Source organism: Olea europaea, chromosome 5, assembly GCF_002742605.1.
Source record: "Olea europaea var. sylvestris chromosome 5, O_europaea_v1, whole genome shotgun sequence".
Lineage (NCBI taxonomy): Eukaryota > Viridiplantae > Streptophyta > Magnoliopsida > Lamiales > Oleaceae > Olea > Olea europaea.
In genome coordinates this window covers 1,054,190-1,071,579 of record NC_036241.1, presented here as the reverse complement: position 1 = coordinate 1,071,579, position 17,390 = coordinate 1,054,190, and the positions used below count along the sequence as shown (strand labels likewise).

The window sequence follows — 17,390 nt, the reverse complement described above, 5'->3', positions numbered from 1 at the left end:
TATTTTTCACATTCATAGGAATGCGTCTAAGTTTTTGTTTTACGAATGTTATATTGAAGGGTCTCATTGGCTTGTATTTAGTAGGAATTGAACCTATGAATTCGTCAATTATAAGTTGGGCGGTTTAACCATTCAGTCATGAATGCTTGGCGGAAATTATCATACATGATGAATAACCAATGAAGACAATGAATCTTTCTCTTGGAGGATTAGAAAAAAAATGGTTCTATTCACTTAAGTTAGAGATTAAAAAATAAAAAAAATTCATTTATATAGTTTAAACCAAGAACTGATTAACTATAAACGAAAACAAACTGAAATAGCTAGTTCAATAGTTAATTTCAAATAATCAATTATAAACTTTAGAAATAACGAGGTTGCATTTGAGCCACGGTTTCATTCGAAAATGTCATTCAGATACCTCAAAATTATTGGTGGAACTAGACAAGATTAACGAAGATACAAAATAAAATATAATATAATAATAATAAAATCTTTTATTCTGTAGAATGTTGTCCTTTATCATGTATAGTCTATGTTGTGAAATTCCATATAGGAAGTTGAATGAAACTCTCAATTTTAGCTCACGATTCGAATGGAACATGATTCATGTAGTCGACTTTATATTATGCAAGAAATAAATTCTAATATAGCTAGCATTAAGGGGGCGTTTGTTTCTCATTTTTGTAAGAATGATAATGAAAAATATAGCCGTTATGAACCCCACACAAAAGATAGAAATTCAAAATTGGTGGCTTGATGTAATGAATAACGATCATATTTTTCATTTTAATGGGGAAAAAATGGAAACCAAACAAGGGCTAAATGACATTTGACATCAAATTTTAATAACAATATCAGTGAAAACACATTATAATCTGGTACTTATATTTATTCTATTTTTCTAGTATTCATAAAAATACATTAAAAAACCAAAAACTCTTCCGCTGTGCTTTTCCAGTTTCAAATAAATAATTAATCAAAAGCCCAAAAATATTCTTCTTCAACTTGAGCAAAAAGTACACGATATCATGTACAACACTCCAACATATTTAAGTAGGAAGACATTCCTAGCGTAAACATTCTTGTAATGAAAGAATAAATCATTGAACTTTTAATGTACGAACAAGATTTAACCTCTTTTTTCTTTTTAAGACACACTAGTGCTATTCAATCCATCTTACCGAACACAGTATCTATATTTACATCAATCATTCATGATGGTTACTATGATCATTCTGTGTTTGTGTTCTTGTCTCTCTCCTGTAAGCCTTAAAGAGATCAATTCCAAGAGAGATGTTAAGAAAATTCATCCCCACCATTCCGAGGAAAGCAAGCGGAAGCTCGATTCCCTTCCCAAACTTGGGAGCATCTTGGAGTAGCTTGATTATGATGAGAACATGTGACGTGAATCTTGCGAAGACAAAGGTCAACCAGTTAAGAATCCATTCTATCTTCACAACTATGCTCTGGGCATCACGAACGCCAACCATTCGTCGCACTTTCCGAACGTGCAAAAAAATCGAATGTAGCTATAGGAAGCAAGAACCGAGGCATTAGGAACAACAATGAGAACATAACATTACATGCCCCAAACATATATATCTCATATCGAATAAATATAAAAATATTCAACGTATAAAGCTTGGATTAATTCTCTTAACAAGGTTGACCTTTTAAAACGGACCCAGTTCTCCGTATCACAATACATTAAGTTCCTTGATCCGAATAAAACTCAAATGAGCACATGGTTTTGAAGATTAATATGCTCAAACGAGCTACCATCTTGCAGGGGCAAGTTAAGGTTAATAAATATGAAATAAGTATATAACATTAAGCCCCCGTTTGGTTCTAATTTTTTTATCCACAAAAAATCAATTTTTTGACTGTTACTTAACATGGTCAGCCGCAATTTTGACTTCTTCACTCACAGGTAGGATCCACTCTTCTCTATAACGGTCAAAAAATCAATTCTCATAATCACTACCGAACAGACCCTAAAGGCTCGAGCTACCCTTCTTAACCAGATTGACATTTTAAGAAGAAATCCAAATCCTAATACATTGTGCTTGTGCATTCTTATATTTGACCATTGTTCATATGATACACACAGGTCATGTTGTCTCATTAAACCCAAGAACTTCTGCAAACATGGTTGAAATCATAAAGTTTCTAGTGACTGAATTGTTTGAAACATCTTAGAGAGAAACAAGAAATGAAAGTGCATACAGTTACAGTTCTTGCTTCAAAATCAATGCCTACTGAAAAAGTCGTATCCTCGGGGATACAAAGACAGATGTTCCAAGAAGTAAGGCACGTTAGCAATATACACCTTCATTTTTTACTAAATTTTCAGTTAAAAAAGATTACCCAAGTGACTCTTACCTCACTATCAAAAGAGTAACTTATTCCAACTTTGAATAATAAAAGAATTATTCATATTAGAATTTACTTATTTACTAAATATTTAATTTACTTCTAAGTAAACATTTTAAGATTAGCCAAACATGCTCTGAATCCCTTGCTTGTTGAGCATACATTTATCTGTGCATGAGAGAACATCTACAAAAGAAAATGCCAAAGAGAGAGTTGGACTTGGTAACGAAATGCATGGATAATTTGCAATTTTACCTCACAAATGAGAGTGAGAATAAGATAGTTGATTGTGACTTTCCGATATAATGCTAGAGTGAAGCAAACAAGGAGCACTAGATGATGCACTAGGATTGAAGGGATCCAACCACTGTACAGCCGATAATGCAACATATCCCACTGATCATATGCAAAATAACCACATGAAAAGCACAAAGCTTGGTATGCCCATGGCCAAGTAACCTCGACCAACTGTGAGTGTTCAAACATCTTGTTTAGACCACTAGTTGTCCACTGATTGAGCAGAATAATTACGACTGCAGAAATGAACGTGGTTAATTCAGAAAAGATGAAAGCAGCACTAAGAAAATGGAGAGAGCATAGTTCATGTACAATATCATCAATCATCTATGAATTTTAGGGCTTGTTTGAGCTACATTATTTTCAAAAAAATACATTTTTTCAACAGTGATTTGATATCATTTCAACCACACATTCTTCAATAAAATAATATTACACGCAAATCTAAAATTTTTTCTTATTTTTTAATCACACATTTGCCATTGATTTGACATGAATAATGCATTTTTCCTAGAATGTGGCTCAAACAAGGGGTTAATATCTTGACTACACATATATGAGAATACTTTGCGAGAGAGGAGAGACATTTAAACCCAGCTGGGCAGCAACCCATCCCATTCTGCCCCAAAAGAAAGAGAGAATGAAATGAAAGAAGTTTTTCTGCAAAACAAACCATTCTTGCAACGAAACCTCTGGTCCTATCACTTCAACATACGATTATTTTTTCTTTTTTCTTGTTAAAAGCATATCCATACCAAGTGAGACAATTGATCTTTTTGTTTGGACTGCGATTTCCCAGGGATTTACCTCATCAAAGGCTCATCCAAATATCAAAAACACAAGCTCATGTTATAGCTAGAATCAATAAATCTGTTCCTTCTTTTCTTATCAATTAATTGACCCCTTATATTTAATACAGTAAATAAAGCATCATAATATTGACAGAACCCTCTCAAAAGTATATCAGTGTGTAGAATTTAATAGAATGAAGCGGAAATAGATTGAAACACTAGTAACTCAAACAGTTCAAATAAAAGAGACCATTTTCTCATTCAAAAGTGCTAAGTTACTACATTTATTCTAGTGAGACAGCCGCTCTTAGCCATCCCCTTGTCTAATCGTACAAATGAACACAAGTAGGCCATCATGAATTCATGATTGTCCAAAATGAACACAAATTCATCAAACAAAGGAATACACTCCCTCCATTCCATTTATAGAGGCTGGTTTTGTTTTCACACAGATTAAGAAATCTTATTTAAAGTAATTGAAAAAGCAATTTTTGCAAAAAACTTTCCTAATTTATATTTGTAAAATTTCAAGATTAAGTGGAGAAAATTGATTAGAACTAGGCAAATTAAATAGAGATATATTAATAAACAAACAAAATAAAATATTCTCAATAAAGAAACATAACTATATAATTAGGACAAGAAAATAAAGAAAGTCAACCAATATAAATGGGACGGAGGGAGTATAAAATAATGATGGTTTGGTCCTAGGAACAAAGCCAAGAAGTCGTAAGTCCAATACATAATTCTAGTTATTCTCAGTATGAAAAGAAACAGAAAAATGCTTATATCATTAACATTCCCCCAATCTACAATCTACAATCCACAATGAGACAAATAGAAGAAAGGACTCATCTACATGTACATGCTACTCAGAAGCATAATAACTCAATTTAAAAAAAAAAAAATCCGCCCCGGAAAATTCCAATCTACTCAAGAACATGCTAGCATTATTCTTAGGAAAAAGAAAAAAAGGGTAATTCAATTCAGTTGAATCAACAAGCAAACACAAAGATAAAATCTCCTCATTTTTTTTAATTTTTTCAAATTGGCATATAATTCAGCTATATCTAATGAGCTAAATCCAACACTTTCTTACGCAACAAATTCTACAAACCATCAATAATTAATAAGAATAGCCGGCAAAACTACAGAATCCCATTACAGAATACTCCCCAATAATCACAACAAATTCAATCAGACAAATAAAAACCATCGAAAGAGGAAATGTGAAGCTGACCAGAGGCAGAAGTAATTGACGAATGGAGGAGAGAAACACACGTGTTAACAAACACAGGATCACGCGAGACAAAATTGCGAACGATCCAGTTGGCCAGTTGGAAGAAAACGAAGCCCAGAAGAATTGGAACAAGCTCAATTCGCTTATTGAAAGAAATTTCGAAGAAAACCGAGACACCCCACATCACTAAAGTCGCCAAGAAGAATGCTCCCGCCTTGTTCTCCATATCAATTTTTCTCCTATTACTACTGCTTCGCGCCATAACTGTTCTTCCTTGTTTGATTTTCTGTGGTTCTGGGTGCAATTCAGGAATATCTAAGGTTGCTTATTCTCATCAATTACTGTTAGGGAAGGCAATGAAGAGCATGGTGGGGGAAATGGGGGAGGAATGATATTGGGCAGCCTTATGTTTCTTCAGAGTGTTTTATACGAAATTGTTAGAATACTCCAAAAAGGAAATAAATAATGGGAAAAAATACAATTCCGGGTATTATTTACATCAATTCACAAATCTTGTATAAAGTTTAAAAATTCAAAATTCAGATTTCTATATAACTAATTAAAAATATTTATTAATTAAATATAATAAAATCACAGTTACACAATTAATAACCATGGATTCATAATTATTGGTCACGAATTTATTTATTGGTCATATATCATCGAATGTTACAGATTATTTCAAGACCGCAAATCAAAAATTTTGTAGGTCACAGATTATTTTGAGGTCACAAATCAAAACTTTTGTGGTCACAGATTATTTCATTGGTCACAGATTAAAAATTTTGTAGGTCACAGCTCACATCATTGGTCACAAATTCAAAAATTTATAGGTCACGGGTCACATATTCTTAAATTTGATGGTCACGAATTACTTTTTAATGACAAATGATAGAATTTTTAATGTCGCAGTTTACGGTCATAATCACAGACGTGACCATATAGTTGGTCACAGACATCCAACATTCAATCCCGACACCACCACCGCATTCACCACCACCAACACCAACACCAACACCAACACCAACAACACAACCACCACCAGAAATTATCGCAGCCACCAGGACCACCACGACAGCCAGAAAACACTTCCAAACACATCCAACAATACACCACCTCCGAACCCCACCAACACCATTACACCTAAAGTATTACTACCAGAAACACCACCATCGTCGCACCACCACCACACCACCTCAATCACTAACAAACACTCCTATCTCACGACGACCCACCACAACTACTATCACCACTTCCACGACCACCATCACAACCAACATTACAACCACATCCCTCCAAAACCATTAACAATCAGATCCTACTACCAACATCACCACCACAACCACGGTCAAGATTTGAAAATACAACCAACAAAATCCCAAAATCACTACCTACAGATCAAAAAGAGAAAGAGATAATGCCCAACTCCACTGCCACCACCGTCACTAGTAACCAACATCACCCCGTCACCACCGCCAACACCAATATCAACAAAATCGACGCAATCAGATCCACTGCCACCACCAAACACACAGAAAAAACCCACCATCGCTGTCTGAACCACACCATCGCCGCCTCCAGATCCACCACCAACACTGTCGCCGCTAAAAATACGAACATCACCACACCACAACACCCACATAGCACTAACAAAATCGGCTTCCACAAACATAGAACTCACATCACATGCCACCAACACAAACTGGCTTCCACTCACACCGCACTAACAAACCAGCTTTTACACACTTCTGCGCATCGAGCCACTATTGCATCGCCGTTGACTAGCTGGTCGTACAGCGCAGCCACAATGACGTAGCTGTGAGTGCTGACTCTGCGACGCTCAGATCGACGAGTGACGACTTCGACCGGTCAGATTGCTCACAACACCGACTGCGAGGGTGCAGCACCTATGCTGTCGCTCGACTCTCACATCTCTGACGGCGATGCTCTTTAACGATAATGGAGGTTTGAGTGAAGGAGAAGGTAGAGCGGGTGAGGGAGAGAGGGGGATGGTGGAGAGAGAGACGAGAAGTGAAAAATCTGAGGATATGAAAAAATGATTAGGGTTTGTTTGGATTAAGTAGTGTGGGTATAAATAATACCTTATTTCTCATTAAAAAATATTTGCACTTGATTTTTGCACTCATATCTTTAAATACCGGCAATCCTGTAATTTCCTCGTAAATAAATTATTCTTGAGAGAGCTAATAAGAATATTAAGGCCCGTTTCGTACCCATTTTTTTCAAAATATATTTCTCTCTCTCTTCTTTTCAACTATACATTCTTCATTAAAATAATATTACATGTAAATAAAAAAAATTTCTTCATTTTTCAACCACACATTTCTCATTAATTTACTATTCCAAAATGTATTTTTACATAAAAATGGCTTCCAAACACACTCTAAACCTTTGTTTGACATGAATAAAAATTTAGATTTTAATTTAAGTCAAATTCAATAATTGATTTTGGCTACATATTTTATGAAATTCATAATTTTTCAATCACATAACTCATCAATTTTTATCAAAATCTATTAAAAATCTCATTTTAATCCCCATGAAATAGGGGCTAAATGTATGTTTGGGAGACCCATTTGAGGTAAAAAAATAAAAATAAAAATAAAATAAAATTGTAGAATGTGATTAAAAAAAAATGCGTGAATTCACATATAAAATTATTTAATTGAGCATTATGTATGATTAAAAATGAATTTTAAAAAAAATTAAGTGAACTGTGCCAAAAAATGCAATCTTTGTTTGGCGTTGTCCAGTATTTTATATCAACCAAATTGATATTTAGCCCTTATTTGTCATTTTTTTTAAAAATAAATTGTTTGCTACAGTAACATTATTCATCACATATTTACACAATAAATTCTACACACAAATCAATAAAGGTTTTTTAAATTTCAACCACACATTCGCCAAAAATTACCATTCAAAACTCTATATTTTCTCTCAAAATGGGAGACAAACAAACTCCTAATTAATGGTAGTATTGGATTTCAAATATTATTTTAAAAACTACAAATGGGCTTCAAATCATTTTAGTTTTTGACACCATCCTAAATGTTTAGGAAAATACGACAAATTTTGGGTGGAATTCAACCAAATATTCACTAGTTAAGCAAGTGAATTGAACTTGTTTACTTTGAAAGAGCAAACTTGTCTACTTACCTTTATTTGAAAGGCGAAAGATTAAAAAATAGGTATTCGGAAAAATAAGAAAATAATTCGAAGGGAAGAATGAAAAATATCATCTTCGTCAAACCTACGCCACCTAACCTAAACATGCCCACCACATCTTTGTCACTACTACTATCAAAGTCTCGTTGCTACCTCCATCACCCTTCCTTGTCCTAGGGTCCCTTCGATTTCACAACCCCTAGTTTTCGAGGTACTGATTTGGAAGTGATGAGAGATAGTGGTGGTGCCAAAGGGGGATGGCAATTGCATGATTGCATTTGGGATGGTGGCAGTTGGCTATGTATAGGGTTGGAAAAGATGAATTTTCATTCTTTTTTCTTTGAATTGCTCTATGGAAAATGTAAAGAGACTGTTTTGCCTGTCTAAAATTTGGACAAGTGCATTTCACACGCTCTACTAATAGAATTTTGGATGGTAACACTCAAGAGGTCATTCGACTGCGTATTTGTATAAAGGTTTGGGATAAAGCTTTCAAAATTTAAACGGTTTGGGACCTATTTTCACTTTTTGAAATGGTTATGGTTCTCGCTACAATTTTCCTCCAAATCCGTGTCATGAGATAATTAACCTGAAACGATAAATCATTAAAATCTTTTCCCTTAATAAAATTTTCAGTACTAAACTTTGAACTCAACTCAATGCTATTTGATATCAAAGTTATTGGGAGCCTCTTAACAATGTTGAGACTCCAAATGTTGTGGTCAGCGAGCTCAACTATTGAAAATACTATAGAGCAATCGAGATAGATGTCTAAGGTATTATTGGCTACAAAGAAGCATAAATTCAATATAATTTAGAGAATGCACTTACATGGAATGAATGGCTTAAATAGACAACTATACTTTTGAACTTCATGCCCTTCTTAGCATATATTCATATTTGTCGAGTTGAATAAATGTTGACTTTTGGGTCAAGCTAGATTCAAGTCTCTTCGGCTAATTTTGGATGGCCAAGTGCAACGTCTTACACGAGCTCTAACTTTCCATGAGCTAGATCTTATCACAATATTATTTAAAGACTGTTTCCACAATAATTATTCAAATCAGGAGTCCACATCTTTTATGCAACCGCGCAATCTTCTAAAATAAATTGATTTCAAAAAGCCAAACTCGGACGTTTATTCACATTATTGTGACCTATATAGAAAGGCAAGTCAACCAGCATGTTTGGCTAATTCAGAAAGTAAAAATTATTTTAAGTAATTTTTTTTTAATCTCTAAACATATTTATATAACATTTTTTTTTCCTAACAATAATTCTTACTTTTTGCCTAAACATTTCACTTACGGGTTAATTGCGTCGATGGTCACTAAAATTTTGAGTACTTATTTTTAATGGTATTTAAGTTATTTTCTTACAGTAGTAGTAACTCGAGTTTCTATAAATTACACTAATGATCAGTGGATTACAAATATTAACGTTAGATCATATGTGGTGTCAATAAGTACCGATATATCACTAAATAGAGTTATTTACTATGTCGATCTATAAAAGGCGTTAAAACTAGAGTGGGTCCATATATAAAAACCCAAAAATCTAGTCGAATTAAAGTTGCAGTAATTTTTCTTATTTGAACGTGCTTATTTTTCAATTACCAACGTAAAATAAAGGATAATTAATACAAAACATCCTCATCTTTTGTACACATGGCACAAATCTTTCATATTATTTCAAACTTGACATTTGCACCTTATTTCAACATTTTGTTGTGGAATTGGCCATTTCCGTCTCCTTTCGTCAAATATGGATAATTGACGTAAAACGTTCTTATCTTTTGCCTTCATTGTACAAATCATTCATTTTATTTCAATTTTCACATTTGGGCCCTCAGATTGATTTCTTTCTCTTTTTTTTTTAATATAAAAAATGTAAGAAAAGAATTAAAAATATAAAAAAAAGGAAGAGTTTTTCTTCCCTATTCAATTTCGCACATTGCCATCGGGCACCACCACTACCCACTCTCTCCATTCCATTGCGGCATTATTCTGGAATTTAACTATTTTGCTGTAATCAACTTTCATGTTCAAATATCTTTTCGTTTTCAGTGAAGCTACAAATTTTTTTAGGGATTTAACTATTTTCAGTTAAGTATTGTTTCTCTATTCTTCTTGTTGATTGCAATTTGCATACACACTCATACATGTTTCTTTTGCCTTAAAAAATGATGTCAGAAGATGAAATTTCTTCTTTAATTAGAGGGTTCATTCAATATCTTAATCAAAGTATCAATCCCGACTCTTCTAATTCAAACCCAGCCAAGAAGAAAAGAATAATTTTTAAATATATTTTAAGGTATTGTAAGTGAGATTCGTTTGTACTATTTGAAAAAATTAAGCCTTTGACTGCAATATTTCTTCTTCTTTTTTTAAAAATATTACTTGTTTATTTTCTATTTTTTTTTTAATTTAAAGAGGAGGATAAATTAATCATTATTCATTTGTTAATGTTTTAATGGAAAAAAATAGACAACAATGACCTTTTGCACAAAGAAATGTCGATTTAAGGGACCAAATACTAAAACTAAAATGACAGGGATGATTTGCACCAATTACTCATATTCGACGAAATAAGAGGAAACAATCAACTCCAGAACCGAGGCATTAGGAACAACAATGAGAACATAACATTACATGCCCCAAACATATATATCTCATATCGAATAAATATAAAAATATTCAACGTATAAAGCTTGGATTAATTCTCTTAACAAGGTTGACCTTTTAAAACGGACCCAGTTCTCCGTATCACAATACATTAAGTTCCTTGATCCGAATAAAACTCAAATGAGCACATGGTTTTGAAGATTAATATGCTCAAACGAGCTACCATCTTGCAGGGGCAAGTTAAGGTTAATAAATATGAAATAAGTATATAACATTAAGCCCCCGTTTGGTTCTAATTTTTTTATCCACAAAAAATCAATTTTTTGACTGTTACTTAACATGGTCAGCCGCAATTTTGACTTCTTCACTCACAGGTAGGATCCACTCTTCTCTATAACGGTCAAAAAATCAATTCTCATAATCACTACCGAACAGACCCTAAAGGCTCGAGCTACCCTTCTTAACCAGATTGACATTTTAAGAAGAAATCCAAATCCTAATACATTGTGCTTGTGCATTCTTATATTTGACCATTGTTCATATGATACACACAGGTCATGTTGTCTCATTAAACCCAAGAACTTCTGCAAACATGGTTGAAATCATAAAGTTTCTAGTGACTGAATTGTTTGAAACATCTTAGAGAGAAACAAGAAATGAAAGTGCATACAGTTACAGTTCTTGCTTCAAAATCAATGCCTACTGAAAAAGTCGTATCCTCGGGGATACAAAGACAGATGTTCCAAGAAGTAAGGCACGTTAGCAATATACACCTTCATTTTTTACTAAATTTTCAGTAAAAAAAGATTACCCAAGTGACTCTTACCTCACTATCAAAAGAGTAACTTATTCCAACTTTGAATAATAAAAGAATTATTCATATTAGAATTTACTTATTTACTAAATATTTAATTTACTTCTAAGTAAACATTTTAAGATTAGCCAAACATGCTCTGAATCCCTTGCTTGTTGAGCATACATTTATCTGTGCATGAGAGAACATCTACAAAAGAAAATGCCAAAGAGAGAGTTGGACTTGGTAACGAAATGCATGGATAATTTGCAATTTTACCTCACAAATGAGAGTGAGAATAAGATAGTTGATTGTGACTTTCCGATATAATGCTAGAGTGAAGCAAACAAGGAGCACTAGATGATGCACTAGGATTGAAGGGATCCAACCACTGTACAGCCGATAATGCAACATATCCCACTGATCATATGCAAAATAACCACATGAAAAGCACAAAGCTTGGTATGCCCATGGCCAAGTAACCTCGACCAACTGTGAGTGTTCAAACATCTTGTTTAGACCACTAGTTGTCCACTGATTGAGCAGAATAATTACGACTGCAGAAATGAACGTGGTTAATTCAGAAAAGATGAAAGCAGCACTAAGAAAATGGAGAGAGCATAGTTCATGTACAATATCATCAATCATCTATGAATTTTAGGGCTTGTTTGAGCTACATTATTTTCAAAAAAATACATTTTTTCAACAGTGATTTGATATCATTTCAACCACACATTCTTCAATAAAATAATATTACACGCAAATCTAAAATTTTTTCTTATTTTTTAATCACACATTTGCCATTGATTTGACATGAATAATGCATTTTTCCTAGAATGTGGCTCAAACAAGGGGTTAATATCTTGACTACACATATATGAGAATACTTTGCGAGAGAGGAGAGACATTTAAACCCAGCTGGGCAGCAACCCATCCCATTCTGCCCCAAAAGAAAGAGAGAATGAAATGAAAGAAGTTTTTCTGCAAAACAAACCATTCTTGCAACGAAACCTCTGGTCCTATCACTTCAACATACGATTATTTTTTCTTTTTTCTTGTTAAAAGCATATCCATACCAAGTGAGACAATTGATCTTTTTGTTTGGACTGCGATTTCCCAGGGATTTACCTCATCAAAGGCTCATCCAAATATCAAAAACACAAGCTCATGTTATAGCTAGAATCAATAAATCTGTTCCTTCTTTTCTTATCAATTAATTGACCCCTTATATTTAATACAGTAAATAAAGCATCATAATATTGACAGAACCCTCTCAAAAGTATATCAGTGTGTAGAATTTAATAGAATGAAGCGGAAATAGATTGAAACACTAGTAACTCAAACAGTTCAAATAAAAGAGACCATTTTCTCATTCAAAAGTGCTAAGTTACTACATTTATTCTAGTGAGACAGCCGCTCTTAGCCATCCCCTTGTCTAATCGTACAAATGAACACAAGTAGGCCATCATGAATTCATGATTGTCCAAAATGAACACAAATTCATCAAACAAAGGAATACACTCCCTCCATTCCATTTATAGAGGCTGGTTTTGTTTTCACACAGATTAAGAAATCTTATTTAAAGTAATTGAAAAAGCAATTTTTGCAAAAAACTTTCCTAATTTATATTTGTAAAATTTCAAGATTAAGTGGAGAAAATTGATTAGAACTAGGCAAATTAAATAGAGATATATTAATAAACAAACAAAATAAAATATTCTCAATAAAGAAACATAACTATATAATTAGGACAAGAAAATAAAGAAAGTCAACCAATATAAATGGGACGGAGGGAGTATAAAATAATGATGGTTTGGTCCTAGGAACAAAGCCAAGAAGTCGTAAGTCCAATACATAATTCTAGTTATTCTCAGTATGAAAAGAAACAGAAAAATGCTTATATCATTAACATTCCCCCAATCTACAATCTACAATCCACAATGAGACAAATAGAAGAAAGGACTCATCTACATGTACATGCTACTCAGAAGCATAATAACTCAATTTAAAAAAAAAAAAATCCGCCCCGGAAAATTCCAATCTACTCAAGAACATGCTAGCATTATTCTTAGGAAAAAGAAAAAAAGGGTAATTCAATTCAGTTGAATCAACAAGCAAACACAAAGATAAAATCTCCTCATTTTTTTTAATTTTTTCAAATTGGCATATAATTCAGCTATATCTAATGAGCTAAATCCAACACTTTCTTACGCAACAAATTCTACAAACCATCAATAATTAATAAGAATAGCCGGCAAAACTACAGAATCCCATTACAGAATACTCCCCAATAATCACAACAAATTCAATCAGACAAATAAAAACCATCGAAAGAGGAAATGTGAAGCTGACCAGAGGCAGAAGTAATTGACGAATGGAGGAGAGAAACACACGTGTTAACAAACACAGGATCACGCGAGACAAAATTGCGAACGATCCAGTTGGCCAGTTGGAAGAAAACGAAGCCCAGAAGAATTGGAACAAGCTCAATTCGCTTATTGAAAGAAATTTCGAAGAAAACCGAGACACCCCACATCACTAAAGTCGCCAAGAAGAATGCTCCCGCCTTGTTCTCCATATCAATTTTTCTCCTATTACTACTGCTTCGCGCCATAACTGTTCTTCCTTGTTTGATTTTCTGTGGTTCTGGGTGCAATTCAGGAATATCTAAGGTTGCTTATTCTCATCAATTACTGTTAGGGAAGGCAATGAAGAGCATGGTGGGGGAAATGGGGGAGGAATGATATTGGGCAGCCTTATGTTTCTTCAGAGTGTTTTATACGAAATTGTTAGAATACTCCAAAAAGGAAATAAATAATGGGAAAAAATACAATTCCGGGTATTATTTACATCAATTCACAAATCTTGTATAAAGTTTAAAAATTCAAAATTCAGATTTCTATATAACTAATTAAAAATATTTATTAATTAAATATAATAAAATCACAGTTACACAATTAATGACCATGGATTCATAATTATTGGTCACGAATTTATTTATTGGTCATATATCATCGAATGTTACAGATTATTTCAAGACCGCAAATCAAAAATTTTGTAGGTCACAGATTATTTTGAGGTCACAAATCAAAACTTTTGTGGTCACAGATTATTTCATTGGTCACAGATTAAAAATTTTGTAGGTCACAGCTCACATCATTGGTCACAAATTCAAAAATTTATAGGTCACGGGTCACATATTCTTAAATTTGATGGTCACGAATTACTTTTTAATGACAAATGATAGAATTTTTAATGTCGCAGTTTACGGTCATAATCACAGACGTGACCATATAGTTGGTCACAGACATCCAACATTCAATCCCGACACCACCACCGCATTCACCACCACCAACACCAACACCAACACCAACACCAACAACACAACCACCACCAGAAATTATCGCAGCCACCAGGACCACCACGACAGCCAGAAAACACTTCCAAACACATCCAACAATACACCACCTCCGAACCCCACCAACACCATTACACCTAAAGTATTACTACCAGAAACACCACCATCGTCGCACCACCACCACACCACCTCAATCACTAACAAACACTCCTATCTCACGACGACCCACCACAACTACTATCACCACTTCCACGACCACCATCACAACCAACATTACAACCACATCCCTCCAAAACCATTAACAATCAGATCCTACCACCAACATCACCACCACAACCACGGTCAAGATTTGAAAATACAACCAACAAAATCCCAAAATCACTACCTACAGATCAAAAAGAGAAAGAGATAATGCCCAACTCCACTGCCACCACCGTCACTAGTAACCAACATCACCCCGTCACCACCGCCAACACCAATATCAACAAAATCGACGCAATCAGATCCACTGCCACCACCAAACACACAGAAAAAACCCACCATCGCTGTCTGAACCACACCATCGCCGCCTCCAGATCCACCACCAACACTGTCGCCGCTAAAAATACGAACATCACCACACCACAACACCCACATAGCACTAACAAAATCGGCTTCCACAAACATAGAACTCACATCACATGCCACCAACACAAACTGGCTTCCACTCACACCGCACTAACAAACCAGCTTTTACACACTTCTGCGCATCGAGCCACTATTGCATCGCCGTTGACTAGCTGGTCGTACAGCGCAGCCACAATGACGTAGCTGTGAGTGCTGACTCTGCGACGCTCAGATCGACGAGTGACGACTTCGACCGGTCAGATTGCTCACAACACCGACTGCGAGGGTGCAGCACCTATGCTGTCGCTCGACTCTCACATCTCTGACGGCGATGCTCTTTAACGATAATGGAGGTTTGAGTGAAGGAGAAGGTAGAGCGGGTGAGGGAGAGAGGGGGATGGTGGAGAGAGAGACGAGAAGTGAAAAATCTGAGGATATGAAAAAATGATTAGGGTTTGTTTGGATTAAGTAGTGTGGGTATAAATAATACCTTATTTCTCATTAAAAAATATTTGCACTTGATTTTTGCACTCATATCTTTAAATACCGGCAATCCTGTAATTTCCTCGTAAATAAATTATTCTTGAGAGAGCTAATAAGAATATTAAGGCCCGTTTCGTACCCATTTTTTTCAAAATATATTTCTCTCTCTCTTCTTTTCAACTATACATTCTTCATTAAAATAATATTACATGTAAATAAAAAAAATTTCTTCATTTTTCAACCACACATTTCTCATTAATTTACTATTCCAAAATGTATTTTTACATAAAAATGGCTTCCAAACACACTCTAAACCTTTGTTTGACATGAATAAAAATTTAGATTTTAATTTAAGTCAAATTCAATAATTGATTTTGGCTACATATTTTATGAAATTCATAATTTTTCAATCACATAACTCATCAATTTTTATCAAAATCTATTAAAAATCTCATTTTAATCCCCATGAAATAGGGGCTAAATGTATGTTTGGGAGACCCATTTGAGGTAAAAAAATAAAAATAAAAATAAAATAAAATTGTAGAATGTGATTAAAAAAAAATGCGTGAATTCACATATAAAATTATTTAATTGAGCATTATGTATGATTAAAAATGAATTTTAAAAAAAATTAAGTGAACTGTGCCAAAAAATGCAATCTTTGTTTGGCGTTGTCCAGTATTTTATATCAACCAAATTGATATTTAGCCCTTATTTGTCATTTTTTTTAAAAATAAATTGTTTGCTACAGTAACATTATTCATCACATATTTACACAATAAATTCTACACACAAATCAATAAAGGTTTTTTAAATTTCAACCACACATTCGCCAAAAATTACCATTCAAAACTCTATATTTTCTCTCAAAATGGGAGACAAACAAACTCCTAATTAATGGTAGTATTGGATTTCAAATATTATTTTAAAAACTACAAATGGGCTTCAAATCATTTTAGTTTTTGACACCATCCTAAATGTTTAGGAAAATACGACAAATTTTGGGTGGAATTCAACCAAATATTCACTAGTTAAGCAAGTGAATTGAACTTGTTTACTTTGAAAGAGCAAACTTGTCTACTTACCTTTATTTGAAAGGCGAAAGATTAAAAAATAGGTATTCGGAAAAATAAGAAAATAATTCGAAGGGAAGAATGAAAAATATCATCTTCGTCAAACCTACGCCACCTAACCTAAACATGCCCACCACATCTTTGTCACTACTACTATCAAAGTCTCGTTGCTACCTCCATCACCCTTCCTTGTCCTAGGGTCCCTTCGATTTCACAACCCCTAGTTTTCGAGGTACTGATTTGGAAGTGATGAGAGATAGTGGTGGTGCCAAAGGGGGATGGCAATTGCATGATTGCATTTGGGATGGTGGCAGTTGGCTATGTATAGGGTTGGAAAAGATGAATTTTCATTCTTTTTTCTTTGAATTGCTCTATGGAAAATGTAAAGAGACTGTTTTGCCTGTCTAAAATTTGGACAAGTGCATTTCACACGCTCTACTAATAGAATTTTGGATGGTAACACTCAAGAGGTCATTCGACTGCGTATTTGTATAAAGGTTTGGGATAAAGCTTTCAAAATTTAAACGGTTTGGGACCTATTTTCACTTTTTGAAATGGTT

General features: G+C 34.1%; 2 protein-coding genes across 2 annotated transcripts; both read right to left on the bottom strand.

Moving 5' to 3' along the window:
- Positions 1–975: 975 nt before the first annotated feature.
- Positions 976–5,141, bottom strand: LOC111394353 (calfacilitin-like). Its single transcript, XM_023020120.1, has 3 exons — positions 4,705–5,141; positions 2,632–2,909; positions 976–1,532 (listed from the first exon to the last, which is right to left on the bottom strand). The coding sequence occupies exons 1-3, from the start codon at positions 4,964–4,966 to the stop codon at positions 1,212–1,214; spliced, it is 861 nt and encodes a 286-aa protein (XP_022875888.1). The 5' UTR covers positions 4,967–5,141; the 3' UTR covers positions 976–1,211.
- Positions 5,142–10,838: 5,697 nt separating this feature from the next.
- Positions 10,839–14,100, bottom strand: LOC111394352. Its single transcript, XM_023020119.1, has 2 exons — positions 13,663–14,100; positions 10,839–11,867 (listed from the first exon to the last, which is right to left on the bottom strand). The coding sequence occupies exons 1-2, from the start codon at positions 13,922–13,924 to the stop codon at positions 11,521–11,523; spliced, it is 609 nt and encodes a 202-aa protein (XP_022875887.1). The 5' UTR covers positions 13,925–14,100; the 3' UTR covers positions 10,839–11,520.
- Between the last annotated feature and the right edge of the window lie 3,290 nt (positions 14,101–17,390).

Coding starts and splice junctions, on each gene's coding strand:
- LOC111394353 (XM_023020120.1), bottom strand. CDS start 4,966: ATGGCGCGAAGCAGTAGTAATAGGAGAAAAATTGATATGGAGAACAAG. Junction 2,910..4,704: donor GTCAATTACTTCTGCCTCTG/GTCAGCTTCACA, acceptor TCATTTCTGCAG/TCGTAATTATTCTGCTCAAT. Junction 1,533..2,631: donor TTCTCACTCTCATTTGTGAG/GTAAAATTGCAA, acceptor TGCTTCCTATAG/CTACATTCGATTTTTTTGCA.
- LOC111394352 (XM_023020119.1), bottom strand. CDS start 13,924: ATGGCGCGAAGCAGTAGTAATAGGAGAAAAATTGATATGGAGAACAAG. Junction 11,868..13,662: donor GTCAATTACTTCTGCCTCTG/GTCAGCTTCACA, acceptor TCATTTCTGCAG/TCGTAATTATTCTGCTCAAT.